The sequence below is a fragment of the Homarus americanus genome, unplaced genomic scaffold (assembly GCF_018991925.1).
Source record: "Homarus americanus isolate GMGI-L3 unplaced genomic scaffold, GMGI_Hamer_2.0 scaffold48406, whole genome shotgun sequence".
NCBI classification, from domain to species: domain Eukaryota; kingdom Metazoa; phylum Arthropoda; class Malacostraca; order Decapoda; family Nephropidae; genus Homarus; species Homarus americanus.
The window spans coordinates 20,593-41,348 of record NW_024753828.1 but is presented as its reverse complement, the minus strand read 5'-3'; the positions used below and the strand labels follow the sequence as shown (position 1 = coordinate 41,348).

General features: G+C 46.0%; 1 protein-coding gene across 1 annotated transcript in view; it reads right to left on the bottom strand.

The window, feature by feature from the left end:
* The window catches only part of LOC121855547 (tyrosine-protein kinase RYK-like), a 41,467-nt gene extending 21,243 nt beyond the window's left edge, over positions 1-20,224 (bottom strand). Inside the window, exons 1-3 of the mRNA XM_042350539.1 lie at positions 20,164-20,224; positions 18,866-18,937; positions 17,591-17,702 (exon numbers count right to left, since the gene is read on the bottom strand). Coding sequence (XP_042206473.1) covers positions 17,591-17,702; positions 18,866-18,937; positions 20,164-20,190 — 211 coding nt within the window. The 5' untranslated portion in view covers positions 20,191-20,224. The remainder of the gene's footprint in view (positions 1-17,590; positions 17,703-18,865; positions 18,938-20,163) is intronic.
* Positions 20,225-20,756: the final 532 nt, after the last annotated feature.

Below are 20,756 nucleotides of genomic sequence, written 5' to 3'. Positions count from 1 at the left end.
GCCAAGCTTGACTGTTAAGCCGCTACCTCACTACAGCTGCAGATACACCACGTAGTCCGGGTAGGTCCTCCAGTTCACACATGGGTGTTGGAGATGGTTCTTGTTCCTCATGTGATGTAGTTAGTAATTCATAGTTCATCACCTGAGTGGAGTAGGGAGTCCTCACTTCTCTCCTGGTGTAGTTTGGAGTGTTTCTTGGGTTCTCATCTAGTGTTGGTGGTGGCGAGTGTACCGCGGGCTGGGTGTGTCACGTCAAAGGTCAGGTCAACACTGACCGCTAAGCACAGTTGTCACCAACATTTGTTTCTTTCTTTTGAGTCGAAATTGTCACTTTTGTATATCACTTGTGGGTTGATCATCAATCTTTGCACTGTACTGTTGGTGGGAGGATGTTGATAAATTCAGATGGGAAGGAGGAGATGGGGAAGGGGAGGGCCCGACAGACCAGGCTGGCAGCTGTCTCCATGGTAAAAAGACCACGGCCGCGTTAGCGGGCAGCGCTGGCTACACACGTCCTTATCCTATGAAGGCTGAAGGAAAAGTGTGTGTGTGTGTGTGTGTGTGTGTCATCCATTTCTACTCTTTCCTGGAGAATATGTAGGAAAAGGAGGAAATCCCCCAAGCTCGTAAAGACTCCTCCATCGTCAATATTTATAAGCACAAGGGAGACCGGTCAGACTGTGGCAACTACCACGGGATCTCACTGCTGACCATAGCTGGCAAGATTATTGCCTGAGTCCTCCTAAATAGACTTCTTTCTGAGGCAGGAAACGTCCTCCCAGAATCTCAATGTGGGTTTAGACCATCATGTGGCACCACTGACCTGATCTTTGCTGTCCACCAGACACCGGTTAAAGTACAGAGAACTGTGTCGTGACTTGTACATGGCTTTCATCGTCCTAACCAAGGCCTTCGACTCGATCAACATGGAACCCCTCTGGCAGACCCTCAGCCGAATTGGCTGTCCACCGAAATTCATCACCATTGTGAGGCAACTACACGATGGCATGAATGACAGCGTCCAGTACAATGGCATCCAGTCTGAGTTCTTCCCCACCCAAACATGGGTAAAACAAGGATGTGGACCGGCATCAACTAACTTTTCCATTTTCTTTGCTGCCTTCCTTACTAGTGCCAGTGCCCATTTAGCCTGCGGGGTGGACATCCAGTTCCGGATGAAGGGTCTTTTCAACATAAGACGACTCCAGGCAGGAACAAAGGTGTCGGCAGCTTCCAATACTGAATTTCAGTGTGCAGACGACCTCACCCTTGTCGCTCACACTGGATGCGACCTACAAGAAATCCTGAACACCTACGCAGATGTGTATGCACACTTCGACCTTGAGGTGAATATGTGTAAGACTCAGATTCTCTTTCAGCCTGTCCCTGGTTCAGCCACACCTCCACCAACCATCCAGCTTAATGGTACTACCCTCTCTAATCTTACCCACTTTCAGTATCTCGGCTCCCACCTGTCCACCACCTGGACATCGATGAAGAGATTCAATATTGGATCAGATGTGGATGTCAAGTGCATCTCATGTCTTCAGCTGCAAGGAGCTGAAATTAACTACAAAGTTGCACGTATATCGAGCAGTGGTCCTCCCCACCCTACTATATGGCAGCAAGACATGGGTCACATACAGGAGGCACCTCAAGGCACTTGAAAACTTTCACCAACGTAGTCTACGTTCGCTGGGAAGACAAGAGAACAAATACAAGTATTCTCGCTGACACCAACTGTAGAAGCATCGAGGCTACCATAATTATCTATGAAGAGCTAAGTTGGACTGACCATGTTACCCACATGGACGACAGCAGACTGACAAAGTAGCTACTTACAGTTACCTAACGAATAGTAAATGAAACGCTGGTGGGCAACTGAAAAGGTATAAGGATATTCTTAAGACAAACCTGAAAAGTGCCAGATCGCCCCCCTCACCTGGGAGACGATTACTTCACACCTTAACGCTCTGAGGAACACCACACAAGAAAGTGTCAATACTTTCGAGTTAGCCCGACTACATACCGAGGCAGACAAGGGCCAACGACGGAAAGACGCTGCCGCCGCCCCTCCCACACTAGATGTAGCCCTCCACACGTGCACTATCTGTGCCGGTCCCGTATCAGCCTTTCAAGTCACCTTAGAGCTCACCAACGAAAGTGACATTCTTCATAATGCATATCATTGTATCATAGCTGGATGATCGTCATACTCGATTCCGAGTGACAGCAAAGTGGTAGTAGTGTAATAATAATAATAATAATTAACGGTTTATTGAAAGAACATGACAGCCGGAAGGTTGAAAATATATAGCTACATAATTGGGGAATGGGTCACTTGATTAACAAATAATACAAGTGATACAAATATGATATATAATAACTAGGTGGGGAGAAGGTTAAACGAGAGAGCATTTCAACATAGTGACAGTGTAAAAAGGTAAGATTGACTGGAAGTGAATACACTGGTTGATTATGAGTTGTTGATAATTTTTACAATGGTTAGGACTGAGTTGTTCTTAAGCGATCAGTACGTGTTCATATGAACTGGATGCAGTTGTTGTGTCGAACAGCAATTCGCGGATGAGTGATCTCGGGTGGTAGTAGGGCCGGTGTCGAGGATGGTGCAGAAGGTTCTCACCAAATTTGCAAATGAGGTCGTGGTGATGATCAGAGAGAGCCGAGGGGGTCAGTGTGTTGAACGCTTCTTGATATGTGGAGTAGGAAGGGGAGAGAATAATCTTGCATGCCCTCTTTTGCAATTTTTCTATGTGTGTGTGTGTGTGTGTGCGTGTGTCCCTACTTCAATGTATATGTGTGGTGTTCCAACTTCAATGTGTGTACGTAGGGGGGGGGGGCTCCCAACTTCAGTGGGTGTGTGTTTTGTGTCCCTACTTCAGTGTGTGTGTGTGTCCCAACTTTAGTGTATGTGTGTGTGCATGCATGTGTGTGGTATCCCAACTTCAGTGTGTGTAGGTGTGTACACAGGGTGGTATAATGCGTCGAGTGTGGCAGCATTATGTAAGAGTTAAGGTGCAGGCATTGCTTGCTCCCTCTCGCTTTCAGCTACTGCCGCTGGCTAGCCCTCGTGGCGAACAGGGAAGCAACTTGCATATAAGTCTTCCCCTGCCAGTACACAGCTTCTTCACCATCAAGACTCCTGTTGTGCCTCCTCGTGGCAACACATGGTAACTGGGTGCCTCGTGGGCCCAGGCTAGACCAGCAGGGGATCTCGGAGTAGCAGTGAGCCCCAGAGGGACGGCGCATAGGCCCACTAGCATGTGGACATGTCCTGGCGCCTACCAACTATCGCCCCACTGCCTTGCGGATTAACCTTGGTAAGAATAAGGCAACGGGAGTAATCCCCAAACGAAAAATCTGGGTGGAGAAATGCATCAAGCAGACATGTTTTACAGAGTTCCAACAAGACCTCAACGGCGGTATAGGTGGAAGAGGTGACCAACATGGGAACCCAACGACTACACCGGTGGATGAAGGCAATGCACGATGGACAGGCTACTAAGGCGAAACCCAACAAACTGGGCTATCGGCAGTCCATTGCGACTCTCCCTCTCCCCGGTCGTTGCAACACTTGCACCGTTGGATCAGGAAAAGGGAGAGCCAAGATGTGTGGTTGCAGCCTGCATACCTGCCTCACCACAGAAATCAACTCACGTGCAGCCATCAATCCAGCTCATCAAACTTTTCATCGTCATGAAAACCCCAATACCCCTAAAAGTCCTATGGCAACGCATGAGTGGCGACGGGGACAGGCAGAGATGACTCTAGTCACAACTCTGCACATAGGCGGCATGGACAAGGTGGTTGTTTATGCACTGGGATCTAGGCAGCAGTACAATCCAGTCCTGTCTGTGCGACTGAGCAGCCCTTCCGAGAAGTCACTCTGCTCACCCCACATGTGGAGGGGGCTAGAAAAGGTGCCCTAAACATAGCCTGCCTAAAAAACCAACCTGACTAGGCAACCGCACCCAGGAAGGTCGAAAACACAATCAAAATCTTATGGTCGATGCATGGAATGTCAAGACCCTTTTGGATACTGCCACTAATGAGCGTCCTGAAAGAAGAACTGACCTTGTAGCAAAAGAGCTGCATAGGTATAACATCGACATAGCAGCCATTAGTGAGTCCCGGCTCTCAAACAAGGGTCAACTCACAGAACGGAGGTCTGGCTATACCTTCTTCTGGAAGGGTAAGCCTGCTGCGGAGAGAAACCGCATTTATGGAGTTGGCTTTGCCATCCGCCAACACATCCTTTACAGGCTAATTGAAATGCTTATTTGGATCAACGGGCGTCTCATGATGCTCCGAGTCCCACTGAATCACTCACGTCATGCCTTTTCATCAGGGCATACGCCCCAACACTGAATGCAGAGGATGACATGGAGGAGGCCTTTTATGCTGACCTCGACAGAGTGCTAACCTCTATCCCCAAAGAATATAAGGTTGTGCTCCATGGTCACTTAAATGCCAGAGTTAGTAGAGATGCTGACACTTGACAGGGAACCATAGGGAGAAATGGACTAGCAAGTGTGCTGCGCACAACCTCACTATCACCAATGCCTTGTTTAGGCAGGCTGACAAGTTTAAGGGTTTGTGGCAGAACCCACGATCCAAACACTGGCATCTCATTGACTAAATCATTGTCAGAGAAAGAGATCGCCGAGATATCCTTATCACCCGTGTCATGCGTGGCTCAGACCACTGCAGCACTGATCATCGGCCCGTCAGAGCCAAACTCCCACTTCACGTTGTCCCAAAACGGCGAAGGCAACAAGCCTCTAGAAGAGGTTTTAACAAAAGCGTCTGGGGGATCCAGCAGTAGCACATGCTTTCAGAGAGCAGCTCGAACATGGAATGATAAACAGCCCGACAATGAACATCTCAAATTCCAGTGCCGAATGGGATATTCTCAACACTGTCATAACAAAAAACTGCAGAGAGACCCTCGGCCAGATCGAAAGAATACGCCAGGACTGGTTTGATGAAAATAACCCGGCAATCAATGTACTCGTCGATGCTAAACGTGCTGCTTTAACTGAATGGCAGAACACCCCTCAGTCTCGGACGAAAGCTGACACCTTCCGCAAGAAGAAAGCTGTGGCCCAATTGGAACTTCCAAATCTAAAAAATGACTGGTTTAAAAATAAAGCATGTGAAACATAAAAATTTGCAGATCAGCACAAGATGCGCGAATTTTTCAATTACATCAAAAAATTTTATGGGCCGATCACTCATGGCACTGCCCCCCTCCGCTTATCCAACGGTAACTCATAATAAAACGCAATGAAGGAGGCAGCGCTGGAAAGAGCACTACCATTTACTGCTCAACCGAAACACCCAGAGCTGACCCACCTCAGCTACCTGGATCAGGTAGCTACCTCTATCAAGCAGATGAAAAATAACAAAGCCCTCAGGGCCTGATGGAATCCCAGCCGAGGTGTATAAGGCAGGAGGACCTCTGCTTACCAAACTCTTAAAGACGCCTCCATCGTCAATATTTATAAGAATAAGGGAGACCGGTCAGACTGTGGCAACTACCACGGGATCTCGCTGCTGTCCGAAGCTGTCAAGATTTTGCCCGAGTCCTCCTAAACAGACTTCTTCCTGAGGCGGAAAACTTCCTCCCAGAATCTCAATGTGGCTTTAGACCATTCATGTGGTACCACTGACATGATCTTTGCTGCCCGTCAGATACAGGAAAAGTGCAGAAAACAATGTCGTGACCTGTACATGGCTTTCATCAACCTAACGAAGGCCTTCGACTCGGTCAACAGGGAAGCCCTCTGGTGGAGACCTCAGCCGTTTTGGCTGTCCCTGAAAAATTCATCGCCATTGTGAGGCAACTCCACGATGGCATTAACAGGAGTGTCCTGCACAATGGCACCCAGTCTAAATTCTTCCCCATCCAAATTGGGATTAAACAAGGGTGTGTACTGGCACCAGCGCTCTTTTCCATTTTCTTGGCTGCCTTCCTTTCTCGTGCCAGTGTCAATTTAGCCGGCGGGGTGGACATCGAGTACCGGGTGGAAGGGGGGTGTTTTCAACATAAGACGACTCCAGGCAACAACTAAGGTGTCGGCAGCTTCCATTACTTTACTTCAGTATGCAGACGACCTCACCCTTGTCGCTTACACTGAACGCGACCTACAGGACATCCTAAACACCTATGCAGATGTGTATGCACACTTCGGCCTTGAGGTGAATATGCGTAAGACTCAGATCTCTTTCAACCATCCATCCATCTTAATGGCACTAATCTCTCTAATGTTACCTACTTTTGGTATCTCGGCTACCACCTGTCCGCCACCGTGGACATCAATGAAGAGATTCAGCATTGGATCAGATGTGCATCTCAAGCCTTTGGCAGACTCGGAACCGTGTCTTCGGCTATAGGAGCTGAAATTATCTACAAAGTTACATGTATTTCGAGCAGTGGTCCTCCCCACCCTGCTATATGGCAGCGAGACACGGGTCACATACAGGAGGCACCTCAAGGCACTTGAAAACTTTCACCAATCTAGTCTACGTTCCATCCTCCGTGTTCACTGGGAAGAAAACAGAAAAATGCCAGCATCCTTGCTGACACCAATTGTAGGAGCATCAGGCTACCGTTATACATGAACAACTATGCTGAACTGGCCATGTTACCCGCATTAAAGACAGTAGACTACCACAGCAGCTACCTTACAGTCACCTAACGAATAGTAAATGTAATGCCGGCGGGCAACTGAAAAGGTATAAGGGTGGTCTTAAGACAAACCTGAAAAGTGCCAAATCGACCCCTTCGCCTGGGAGTTGATTACTTCACATCGTAATGTTTGGAGGAGCACCACACGTGTAATGGCCCCTGTTTCATAAACAGAAGAATTATATAAATGGGTTAATTACATTTGATTTATATACTGATTCACCCCCTGTAACTTTCCACTAGCTATGAGGTGACATGTTCAGTGCACGTGATAAGGTGTGTCCATGGGAACCTGCGTCATATTATGCTGAGTTAAGGCATTAAGTAGCCGGCTCTCTGGCCACCTAAAGCGGATAGTAGTTTGATATCCTTGACTAGCGGAAGACGTTATTTGAGAGCCATCGTGGATGGTTCAGTCTTCCTCGAGGGAGGACGACATGCCTATTCCGTTCTCCGTTGATGGGTCACTACTCATAGAAGTCCCACTCATAATCTCACATCGAAAGGACATGATTAAACAGTCTATTTACATAGCCGCTGTCCTCTCTCTTCACACTCATAAATAGTGGAAGTTACGGTTGATTTACACTCAGGAATTGTATAAACGATAGTTCTTCAATAAAGGAAGAAACAGACAATTGGGTTTCGTTACTCTAAACCAATATAATATAAATGTACCAGCATGGTTAACTTCGACAAAACCTATAATTAACCAGCTATAACACAAGAGGTGTCAATACTTTCGAGTTAGCCCGACTGCAAACCGAGGTAGACAAGCGCCAACGCCAGAAAGACGCTGTCACCGCCCCTCCCGCACTCGATGTATCCATCCACGTGTGCAACATCTGTGAAAAACTCTGCCGGTCACCACAAAACTCACCAATGAATGTGACATCCCTAATAACTCATATCATTGTATTATGGCTGGATGATCGTCATACTCGATTCCGAGTGACAGCAAAGTAGTAGTTGTAGTAGCATCAGGTTCCAGGGTGACTATATCCCACCAAATGCTGTCCTGTTCGAGAAAATAACAGGAGGGATGGTGAGGAAAATGGCACTGAAAACTCAGGGAGGTGCCGGCCCTTCAGGTCTGCATGCAAATGGTTGGAGATTCATCCTCAGCACTAACAAGTTTGGCCACGTAGTAATTGATCTCTGCACTGCCATTGCCGTCCTTGCAAGAAAACTGGCAACCTCGTGCTGCCAACACCTCCATGCTCTGACGACCTGCGGCCTCATTCCCCTGGATAAGAATCCAGGATGTAGGCCAATAGGGGTGGGGGAAGTGCTGAGGCGGATCATCGGAAAACTCATAATGGAGATGGTAAAGAATGATGTCAGGGCAGCAGCAGTGAACCTGCAAGTTTGTGCTGGCCACCACGTTCGAGGGGAAGCTGCCCTTCACGCCATGAGAACGATATTTGAGCAGCGTGATTGTGAGGCCATTCCCCTGGTGGACACTTCAAATGCATTCAACATACTTAACCACAAGGCCGCAATGCACAACATCAAATATCAAGTGTCCAAGCTTTGCAATGTATGTTGAAAACTCCTATAGGAATCCACCAGACCTCTATATAGTAAACAACAAGGCTCTAAGAGGTGATACCATCATACAGTTAACCGAGGGAACAACGCAGGGGGACCCTGTTGCAATGGCAATGTACGCAATAGGCCTATGCGTGCTCCAACACACAATAAAATTTGAAAAAATTGAGGTCAAGCAAGTGGCGTACGCTGACGATCTTACAGGGGCAGGAAAAGTGGAGGACATCAAAAAGTGGTGGGACTTGGTAACATCACGAGATCCACAAATAGGGTACCACCCAAACGCCAGCAAGTCCTTCCTCAATGTGAAGCCAGAACATTATGAACGAGCAATGGAAGTGTTCGGTGGAAGTGAGGTCAAAATAAAAAAGGATGGCCAAAGACACCTAGCCGCAGTAATCGGCACGACGGACTTCAAGACCAAGTATGTAACGAGAAAGGTGAATGAGTGGGTTAGGGAAATCCAAGATCTGTCTGAGATTGCTAACACAGAGCCACATGCGGCTTTTGCGGCATTCACCCATGGAGTCAAGCATCGCTGGAACTACCTGATGCGCACTATCCCTGATATCGGACCCCTCCTCCACCCTCTGTAAGAAGTTATCAGCGTCAATTTAATTCCCAAATTGGTGAAACACCCTTACTTAACCCCAGCAGAAAGATCACTCCTTGCACTACCACCGAGACTGGGAGGTATGGGATTGACCAATCCAGAGGAGATTGCTGCCACCGAACATCAAAACTCAGTTAAGCTCACGGCAGCCCTCACGGACCACATAATAGCTCAGAATGCAACAGGGGAGGTGGATACCAGTGAAGTAAACAAGATTCGAACGTCCATTACGACAGAATGACAGCACGGCCAAAGTGATAAGTTGCAGCAACTGTTGCTGCAAGTGCCAGAGAATTTGAGAAAAAAAGTAGCTATAGCGCAGGAGGTGGGCGCCTCGAACTGGTTAACTACGTAACCCATAAGGGCAAATGGTTTCACTCTCATTAAACAAGAATTTACAGATGCCATTGCTCTAAGGTACGGTAGTCCAGTAGTTGGTTTGCCCTCCCAATGCGTGTGTGGCTCTTCCTATGACGTCGATCACGCCATGGAGTGCAAGAAGGGGGGCTTCATATGCATGAGGCATGACGAAGGGATCTCACAGCAAATATGTTGAAGGAAATCTGCCGTGATGTCAGGGTAGAACCGACCCTCCTTCCATTGGAGGATGAGATTTTCCAACATGGGACTTCATACACATCCAACAAAGCCCATGTTGACGTTAGTGCTCGAGGATTCTGGATGCGGGGACAGCGAGCCTTCTTCGACATCAGGAGTTTTTATCCCTTGGCCGCATGTCACCATAACTTAGGGAGAGAATTCAGAACTTTGATCAAGGCAGCTTCACTCCTCTAGTGTTCACAACCTCTGGTGGGATGGGACCAAGTGCAAGATGCTTCTACGCCAGACTCGAGGAGGTGATATCCGAACAGAAGCAGCAGCCCAGAAGTTATGTTGCAGCCTGGATGAGATGTCGACTGTCCTCCTCTCTCCTTTGGTCGGCTTTGCTCTGCCTCAGGGGAATGAGAGCATCGGCCCCAAGGCCGACAACAGTTGCAGATATTGACTACGAGGCTACAGTCACTGAATGCCGCAAAGATCTGCGGCTCAACTAACTCAACATAGCTAGGATAGCTACTTATGTATTACGATATTTAATATTAAGGTAATAAAATGGTGGCAAAGGTATAGCTATTGGGGGAGGCTGGAGGCCATTTTGTTTAAAAAAAAATAGTAATAGTTGTAGTCGTAGGTCAGCGCTGCGTGGGTGTGGGGACATATTCAGTGTGTGGGAGCAGGAATTTCACAGTGTGTCGGTAAATATCGGATGTCACCCTAAGCTTTGTCACCGAAGGTTCTTCTCATCCTTTATGGCAGTAATCGCAAATATTCCGTGTGTTCACCAGCGATCACCAAGCAAGTTTGTGAAGGTGTGGCTATAGGGGGAGGATGGAGGCCACGTTGAATAAAATAAATAAGTAGAAGTAGTAGTAGTAGTAGTAGTAGTAGTACTATCCCTGTGTACTATCCCTGATATCGGAACCCTCCTCCACCCTCTGGAAGAAGCTATCAGTGTCAAGTTCATTCCCAAATTAGTGAAACACCCTGACTTAACCCCAGCAGAAAGAGCACTTCTTGCACTTCCACCAAGACTGGGAGGGATGGGACTAACAAATCCAGAGGAGATTGCTGCCACTGAACATCAAAATTCACCTAAGCTCACGGCAGCCCTCACGGACCACATAATAGCCCAGAATGCAACAGGGGAAGTGGATACCAGTGAAGTAAATAAGATTCGTAGGTCCATTACGACAGATCGACAGCACTGCCAAAATGATAAGTTGCAGCAACTATTGCTGCAGGTACCAGAAAATTTGAAAAAAAAAGTAGCTATAGCGCAGGAGGTGGGCGCCTCGAACTGGTTAACTACGTTACCGATAAGGGCAAATGGTTTCAGTCTTAATAAACAAGAATTTACAGATGCCATTGCTCTAAGGTATGGTCAGCCAGTAGAAGGTTTGCCCTCCCAATGTGTGTGTGGCTCTTCCTATGATGGCGATCACGCCATGGTGTGCAAGAAGGGGGGCTTCATATGCATGAGGCATGACGAGGTAAGGGATCTCACAGCAAATATGATGAAGGAAATCTGCCGGGATGTCACGGTAGAACCGACCCTCCTTCCATTGGATGGTGAGATCTTCCAACACAGGACTTCAAACACATCTAACGAAGCCCGTGTGGACGTCAATGCTCGAGGATTCTGAACGCAGGGACAGCGAGCTTTCTTCGACATCAGGATTTTTGATCCCATGGCCGCATGTCACCGTAACCTAGCTCTCGATGCTGCACACAGGAGGAACGAGAACGACATGAGAAGGGCATATGGGGAGAGAATTCAAAACGTTGATCAAGGCAGCTTCACTCCTCTAGTGTTCACAACCTCTGGTGGGATGGGACCAAGTGCAAGATGTTTCTACGCCAGACTCGCGGAGTTGATCTCCGAACAGAAGCAGCAGCCCAGAAGTTATGTTACAGCCTGGATGAGATGTCGACTGTCTTTCTCTCTCCTTCGGTCGGCTTTGCTCTGCCTCAGGGGAACGAGAGCTTCTGCCCCAACTCCGACAACTGCTGCAGATATTGACTATGAGGCTACTGTCACTGAATGCCGCATAGATCTGCGGCTCAACTAATTTAACACAGATAGGATAGCTACTTATGTATTAGGATATTTAATATTAAGGTAATTAAATGGTGGCGAAGGTGTGGCTATTGGGGGAGGCTGGAGGCCACTTTAAAAAAAAAAAGTAGTAGTAGTAGTAGTAGTAGTGTGTGCATGTGTGTGCGTGCACGTGTGTGTGGTGTCCCAACTTCAGTGTGTGTGTGTGTGTGTGCACAGGGTGGCGTAATGCACCTATTGTGGCAGCACTATGTTAGTGTTAAGGGGCAAGCACTGCTTGTTTCCTCTCGCTTTCAGCTACCGTGGCTGGCTACTCCTCATGGCGAACAAGGAAGCAACTTGCATAAGACCTCCCCTCCCAGTACACAGCCTGTTCACCATCAAGATTCCTGCTGTGCCTCCTCCTGACAACACACGGTAACTAGGTGCCTAGTGAGCCCAGGCTACACCAACAGGGGATCTCGGAGCTGCAGTGGGCCCCAGAGGGATGGCTAATAGGCCAGTGGCATGTGGACACGTACTGGCGCCTACCAACCACTACCCCGCTGCTTTGTGGATTAACCTTGGTAAGTATAAAGCTATGGGAGTAAACCCTGAACGAAAAATCTGTGGTGGAGCCCCGCATCAGGTAGACATGCTTAGAGAGCTCTAACAAGACCCCGACGGCGATATAGGCAAAAGAGGTGACCATCATGGGAACCCAACGACTACACCAGCTGACGAAGGCAATGCATTCTGGACAGGCTACTCAGGCGAAACTCAACAAACTGGGCGATCAGCAGTCCATTGCAACTCTCTCTCTTTCACCAGTTATTGCAACACTTGCACCGTTGGATCAAGATGTGTGGTTGCAGCCTGCATTCCTGCCTCACCACATAAATCAACTCACTTGCAGCCATCACCAGCTCATCATCATGAAAACCTCTATACCACTAAAAGTCCTATGGCAACGCATGAGTGGCGACGGGGACAGGAAGAGATGACTCTAGTCACAACTCTGCACATGGGCGGCATAGATAAGGTGGTTGTTTATGCATTGGGATCTAGGCAGCAGTACAATCCAGTCCTGTCTGTGCGACTGAGCAGCCCTTCCGAGGAGTCACTCTGCTCACCCCACATGTGGAGGGGGGCTAAAAAAGGTGCCCTACACATAGCTTGCCTAAAAAACCAACCTGACTAGGCAACCGCACCCAGGAAGGTCGAAAACACAATCAAAATCTTATGGTCGATGCATGGAATGTCAAGACCCTTTTGCATACTGCCACTAATGAGCGTCCTGAAAGAAGAACGGCCCTTGTGGCAAAAGAGCTGGCTAGGTATAACATCGACATAGCAGCCATTAGGGAGTCCCAGCTCTCAAACAAAGGTCAACTCACAGAACGGAGGTCTGGCTATACCTTCTTCTGGAAGGGTAAGCCTGCTGCGGAGAGAATCTGCATTTATGGGGTTGGCTTTACCATCCGCCAATGCATGCTACATAAGCTAACTGAAATGCCTGTTGGGATCATCAAGTGCCTCATGACGATCCGAGTCCCACTGAATCACTCACGTCATACCTTCTTCATCAGTGCATACACGCGAACATTGGATGCAGAGGATGACATCAAGGAGGTCTTTTATGCTGACCTTGCCAGAGTGCTAACCTCTATCCCCAGAGAAGATAAGGTTGTGCTCCTAGGTGACTCAATGCCGGAGTTGGCAGAGATGCTGACATTTGGCAGGGTATCAAAGGGAGAAATGGACTAGGCAAGAGTAATCCCAATGGTCTACTTCTCCCCAACAAGTGCGCTGCACACAACCTCACTATCACCAATACCTTGTTTTAGGCAGGCCGACAAGTTCAAGGGATCATGTCAACACCCACTATCCAAACCCTGGCATCTAATTGACTACATCATTGTGAGAGAAAGAGATCGCCGAGATGTCCTCATCACTCGTACCATGCGTGGCTCAGACCACTGCGACACTGATCATCAGTTCGTCAGAGCTAAGCTCTCACTTCACATCACCCCAAAACGGCGATAGTAACAAACCTCCAGAAGAGGTTTTAACACTAATCGTCTGGAGGATCCAGCGGTAGCACATGCTTTCAGAGAGCAGCTTGAACATGCTGATAAACAACCCGGCAACAAACAACCCAAATCCCAGTACCGAATGAGGCATTCTCGACACTGTCATGACAAAAACCTGCAGAGAGACCCTCGGTCATATCGAAAGAATACACCAGGACTAGTTTCATGAAAATGACTCAGAAATCAGTGTACTCGTCAATGATAAATGTGCTGCTTTAACTGACTGGTACAACAACCCTCAGTCTTGGACCAAAGATGGTACCTTCCGCAAGAAGAAAGTGGCGGCCCAATGCGAACTTTGCAATTTAAAGAACGATTGGCTTAAAAATAAATCATGGGAAATGGAAAAAAAATTGCAGATTAACACAAGATGAGCGAATTTTTTAATTCCACTAAAACATTTTATGGGCCAATCACTCATGGCACAGCCCCCCTCTACTTATCCGATGGTAACTCCCTAATTAAAGATGAAGAAGGCATCCTTCAGCGCTGAAAAGAGCACTACCATTCACTGCTCAACCGAAACACCGATGTGGATATCCTGACTACCCAACAGGTTCCTCAGCACCCAGAACTGACCTACCTCAGCTATCCTCCATCCCTAGATGAGGTAGCTACTGCCATCAAACAGATGAAGAATAACAAAGAATCCCTGCCGGGGTGTAAAAGGCAGGAGGACTCACTCCTGGAGAATGTATAGAAAATGGAGGAAATCCCTCAACCATTAAAAGACGCCTCCATCGTCAATATTTATAAGAACAAGGAAGGCCGGTCAGACTGTGGCAACCACCACGGGATTACGCTGCTGTCCATAGCTGGCAAGATTATCGCCCGAGTCCTCCTAAACAGACGTCTTCCTGAGGCGGAAATCTTCCTCCCAGACTCTTAATGTGGCTTTAGACCATCACGAGGCACCACTGACATGATCTTTGCTGCCCACCAGATGCAGGAAAGTGCAGAGAACAGCGTCGTGAATTGTACATGGTTTTCATCTACCTAACCAAGGCCTTCGACTCGGTCAACAGGGAAGCCCTAAGCTGTTTTAGCTGCCCCCCAAAAATATTCATCGACATTGCGAGGCAACTCCACGATGGCATGAACGGCAGTGTCCTGCACAATGGCACCCAGTCTGAGTTCTTCCCCATGGAAACGGGGGTAAAACAAGTATGTATATTGGCACCAACTCGCTCTTCCATTTTCTTGGCTGCCTTCCTTACTCGTACCAGTGCCAATTTAGCCAGCGGGGTGAACATCGAGTACCGGGTGAAGGGAGGTCTTTTCAACATAAGACGACTCCAGGCAAGAACAAAGGTGTCGGCAGCTTCCATTACTGAACTTCAGTAAGCAGACGACCCTACCCTTGTTGCTCACACTGAACACGACCTACAGGAGATTCTGAACACCTATGCAAACGCGTATGCACACTTCGACCTTGAGGTGAATGTACGTAAGACTCAGATTCTCTTTCAACCTGCCCCTGGTTCAGACACACCTCCACCATCCAGCCAGCTTAATGGTACTACACTCTCTAATGTTGCCCACTTTCGGTATCTCGGCTCCCACCTGTCCACCATCGCAGACATCGATGAAGAAATTCAGCATCGGATCAGATGTGCATCTCACGTCTTGGGCAGACTCCGAAATCGTGTCTTAAGCTGTAGGGAGCTGAAATTATCCACAAAGTTGCACGTATATCGAGCAGTGGTCCTGCCCACCCTACTATATGGCAGTGAGACATGGGTTACATACAGGAGGCACTTGAAAACTTTCACCAACGTGGTCTACGTTCCATCCTCCGAGTTCGTTGGTAAGACAAGAGAACAAATGCCAGTATTCTTGCTGACACCAACTGTAGGAGCATCGAGGCTACCATTATTCATGAACAACTACGTTGGACTGGCCATGTTACCCGCATGGACGATAGTAGACTGCCAAAGCAGCTACTTTACCGTCACCTAACGAATAGCAAACGTAAGGCTGATGGGCAATTGAAAAGGTATAAGGATAGTCTTAAGACAAACCTGAAAAGGTGCTAAATCGACCCCCTCACCTGGGAGTTGATTATTCCACAACGTAACGCTTGGAGGAGCACCACACGGGAAGGTGTCAATATTTTCGAGTTAGCCCGAATGCAAACCGAGGCAGACAAGCACCAACGTCGGAAAGACGCTGCCACCGCCCCTCCCGCAGTAGATGGAGCCCTCCACATGTGCAACGAATGTGGACGACGCTGCCGGTCCCGTATCGGGCTCTTTAGTCACCTCAAACCTCACCAACCTAGGTGACATCCCAAATATCCCATATCATTTTACCATAGCTGGTTGATCGTCATACTCGATTCCGAATGACAGCAAAGAAGTAGTGTGTGTGTGTGTGTGTGTGTGTGTGTGTGTGTGTGTGTGTGTGTGTGCGTGCGTGCGTTCGTTCGTTCGTGTGTGTGTGTGTGTGCTTCTGTGTGTGTGGGGTGTCCCTACTTTAGTGTGTGTTATCTTGATTCAGTGTTTGGGGTCTTGAGGGTTGGACTTCAGATAAACAATTCTTAGCCATCCTTCTTATGTTGCCGCGGCGTAAGTGTTCAGCTCTTATCACACTTAAGAGTTGTTTACTATAAAGTAACTCTCAGCATTTTTCTCTATGGCTTGTGAGGCTGTACACAGCCTACAGCAATATAATTTTCTGATAATTTGGTAACCTGACTTAATCTCTTCTGAGTATTTATGGTTACAAGCTTGTTGTGTTAGAGATATGTTACTAGTGAGTGCGTACCATAAATTAAACTGACGATATTGAGCTATGTACCTGCCAATGATAAACTGGTTATTTTCATATTTTTATACTGTGCTACTTTTACTTTTATCCTCTTCAACACTGATCGACTCATTAGCCGCTTGAGCGGTCGGTTACTCGGTGCTGTCACAATACTCTCTGGCAGATTATTCCAAGAGTTTACAATTCTCACTCCAAAAAAGTTTGCTCTTTCAATTTTCTGAACTTGTAGCTTCTTCAACCTTGAGCTGTGACCTCTAGTGGGGCGGGCATCCGCCAGCTCCAGGTATGGACACTCGACTGAGTAGTGTCCTCTGAGATGTTTGTAAACTTCAATTAAGTCACCCCTTGCCAGCCTATAGTATAAGCTAAGCAGCTGCAGACGTTCTAATCTCTCTGCGTAACTGAGATGCCTAGTGCAGACACCAGTCTGGTGGCCCTCCTGTGGATATTTTCAATGAAACTGACAGTTTCTAGCAATATCTCGGGGACTAGACAAGGTAACAGAACTCCAAATGAGGTAGTACGGGGGACCTTATAAGACCTAATAGCTTCTAGCTTCGTTGCTTGATTTACCTTCTTCTCACAATGGCCCGAGAACTTCAGTTCATTGTTAACATACACACCCAAGTCCTTTTCACATTCGGTCTCTGTTGGGACATGTGGCGTACCACATGTCCCAACAGAGACCGAATGTTGGTACGACCTAGGTACATCCTCTTACACTTTGTGACATTGAATCTTAACAACAATTTCTTCGACCACTCTTGAAGCTGACAGAGATCTTTCTGTAGTTCTTCACAGTTCGTTTGGTTTTTAATTTCCCTGAATAACTTGGCATGTCATTTATGAAACAAACAAACAAACAAACAACACTAGGTTCCGCACACTGCCCTGTGGTACCGCTTGTCACAGGTACACAAGACGATTTCGTGCCAATAATCACCACACACTGCTTGAAGTCATGAAAAAAACCTCCGATCCACGCTAGGGCACTTCCCCGAATCCCGTACCCTTCCAGTTTAATTCTAAGCCTTTCATGGGGTACGCTGTCAAAAGCCTTGGCAAAATCCATATATAAATATACCCCACTAATATAGAACACATTTTTCACTTTATATTTTTGTGTCTGATCTCTAAATTACAGTATTTTATGGCCATTCTATTTTGAGACTTTTAACAGGAATGTAAGATTTTCTCTTTTTTTTAAGTTGTGGGTAAAAATCACACATCACCAACTGTCTCTCTCTTTTCCTCACCTGAAACTGTTTTGACGATGACTGTGAGGGCAGCGCGAGCGTAAGGGTCCCGATATATCCCACGGTACACCCGCCCAAAAGTACCTTCCTGCACTACGTCACCAACCTCTACCTGTCGAAAGAAAACTTCATTTGTACTGTATGTAAGAAAAAATAAATAAATAAATAAATATATACAGGTATATGCAAAAAATCACTGTAGGTGCGCGTGATCCAGGTATATGCTGATAACCACAAGGAAAGAAGAAAACACGAAGTTCCCAAGGCTTTATGTAATTCACATCTTCAGGGGGGTGACCGGATAAAACCCCAACGGACAAAACCCCAGTCTCATATATAAAATATAAAATAAAACACTTTTATGTTTTGTTTAGGTTAGGTTAGGTGAGGTAAGGTTAAGTTAGATTAGTGTTGATAAATGACAACCCGTTGGGGTTTTGTCCGTTGTGTTTGTCATAGGACCTAACCTTCTCACCTGGTTACAAATCTTCTTAATTACAAAATTGTCCAGTTTGTACATGCCATTACTCAAATTCATGTTGACTGCTTCGGTATGTTTAATGAGACTAGATTCTATAATGTTCCTACTGGACAATTTTGTAAATTAGAAGATTTGTAACCAGGTGAGAAGGTTATCACCTTAACCTCTGACTGACTACCGACCGTTGCGGTGCTTTTAAAGATTATAGGTCATTACCTAATACCGACCATTGTGGACCTGGTCTCACCCTCCTCTGCATATATATCTTGTTTTGTACTTCTCCTTAGTCTGTACTCACCCCTGAAGATGTGAATTACACGAAAGAGCTTAAACTTCGTGTTTTCCTTGTGGTTATATATATATTCTCACAAACTAACTACTGACTTGCATTATTACCCTTCATCTTATTATAAAAATGATTGTCTTCCGAGTGACTAAAGGTAAATGTACAGTATATGTCTTTTAGGTGTGGTTCACTCAGTAATAAAAGGAATATATATTTACATACAAAGACAAGGAAACAGCCTCAAGTAAGATGACAAAATTCTAGTTAAACTGGAAGATGATTTTGATTAGAATGAACGATTAAATAATACTGTACCTCGGTCAGTACTTCCTGGTGTTAGTTTAGTTAATGTGTGATGAACCAGGTTTAAATTTAAGTCTAATGAGCTTCCACATAAAACACAAATAAAAACTGTTTCTCAGGATGTTTAATGTTACAAGAATGAAAGAAAGACTTAGTCATATACTGTACACAGGAGTTAAATGATTAAGAGAAGTAGACAGCTGACCTTCCATCTATCTATCGCCAACTGTCGCACCCTTTCACTTGGGTCCATGTTGCGGGGGTCTCGCCAAGATGCCTGTAAACAATAAGGTTTAGGTCAGGTATGAGTTACTTGTGTATACGAATTTCATGAAACAACTTGGTAAGGTCTCTATTGTGTAATTCCAAGAAGTCTGTTAAAAAGTTGAGTTTTTGTAAGATTCATTGTGATTTACTAAGATTTACCCTGGGGTTGATTATCATCTGACATAGAAATCAGAAAAATTATATATTGGAAATTTATTATATAATGGATATCATATGGTAAACCATTGTTGATAGAAGGCATAAAGTAGTAATAAGACTGATTCATAGAGGATGGGAACACATGCAAATTAATTAATGATGTAGAAATATGAAAAAGAACTAGATAATAAATGTGGGTACAGTAGTGTCTTTCAAATAAATTTACTGAGTGAGACAGAGTGGAAACCGCTTTTAAATTTATTGACAAATGTAACAAGAACGATACCGAGTGAAAAACAAAAGCAATTGAATGATCGCAAGGGCTCAAGGTCCCCTGCTGTGGTATGGGTGGAACATAACTCCCTAAATATGAAAGGAAAATAGTGATGCTTGAAATGCTCAGAGATCTTGTTAGGTTGTATCTACACACCAAGTTGCATTGAAATCCATCCACCAACACACATCTCTCTCTCTCACACACACACACACACACTTTTCCATATCCCTGCTGGATGAGACTTTGAAATGGTGACTAGCATTTTGAGATCATTCAATAAACACAATGAAGGGAGATGAAGTTTTGTAGAGTTCACATTCTAACTAAGAGGTAAACAAGTAAAAGGGGCTCATCATACCTTTTTATATTTACACTGTGAAGAGCAACAAATTCGAGACTTACACATGCTTCATCCGTTCTTACTGACAGATCCTTGCTGACGTTGATTAAATAATCCACCACACATACAATGGGTATACAGTATACCAACAAAGTTTTTCGGCGGTGTTAAGACTCAACATCGTGCCTGTAGGTCACTCCCACCATTCACTGTTAATATTCTGGCTCTTCAGTAAGACATGAAATACTTTTTAATACTTGTAGTTTCAACAATCATAGGCTGCATGTCATATTTTACGCATCTAAAACGAAACACAGAAAAAACACCAAACAATGAATGGTGGAAATGTTTGGAATTTAGCACTCTGGATTTCAGCAAGATGATCACCTTTCTATACAGAAGGTGATAACAGTAGAGCAAAGTGACGGCAGCAGTGCTATCAGCTTGTGGGGCCTCTCACCTGGGAGTGAAGGAGGAGGCGCAACATGAGGCATGCGAGTGCCTGGAGGCGGGAGGAGGCTGGGAGTACGGCTGGGAGTACACCTGCGACAGCGGGGAGGAGGCGTGCAGAGACTCGCCACCCCCACTCAACGCACAAACCTGCAAGTTCCAACACTGTAATATTTCTATGATGTTTCTCACTTGCTTGGTGTCTAAGTGAAAAAAAAAATGGTAAGCTCAGGCATTATGTCCTGTAGTGCACACTAAACTCTGGCATTCACTACCACGGGCAAAGCAGTAATACTGAAGCAGTGAAGTTGTGAATTGAATCGAATGCTGTAAAAAATTTAGCACGGGTACACAAGAGAAGTGATGTTTTTAGAAAAATTTTTGATAAAAACCCTACATGTTATCATATCATCAGAAACACAGATACAAAAAAAGCTACCATTTAAAAGCAAAAACCCTGAACATTGGAAATATATGTACTTCACATAAGAGTAAAACCTTATCTGTATAACCTTGGTACAGTTGGACCCAAAAAGATGATTGAATGTACTGTACTAAATAGTATAATGTTCATATACAACAGTTTCTTGGACCGAGAGTATG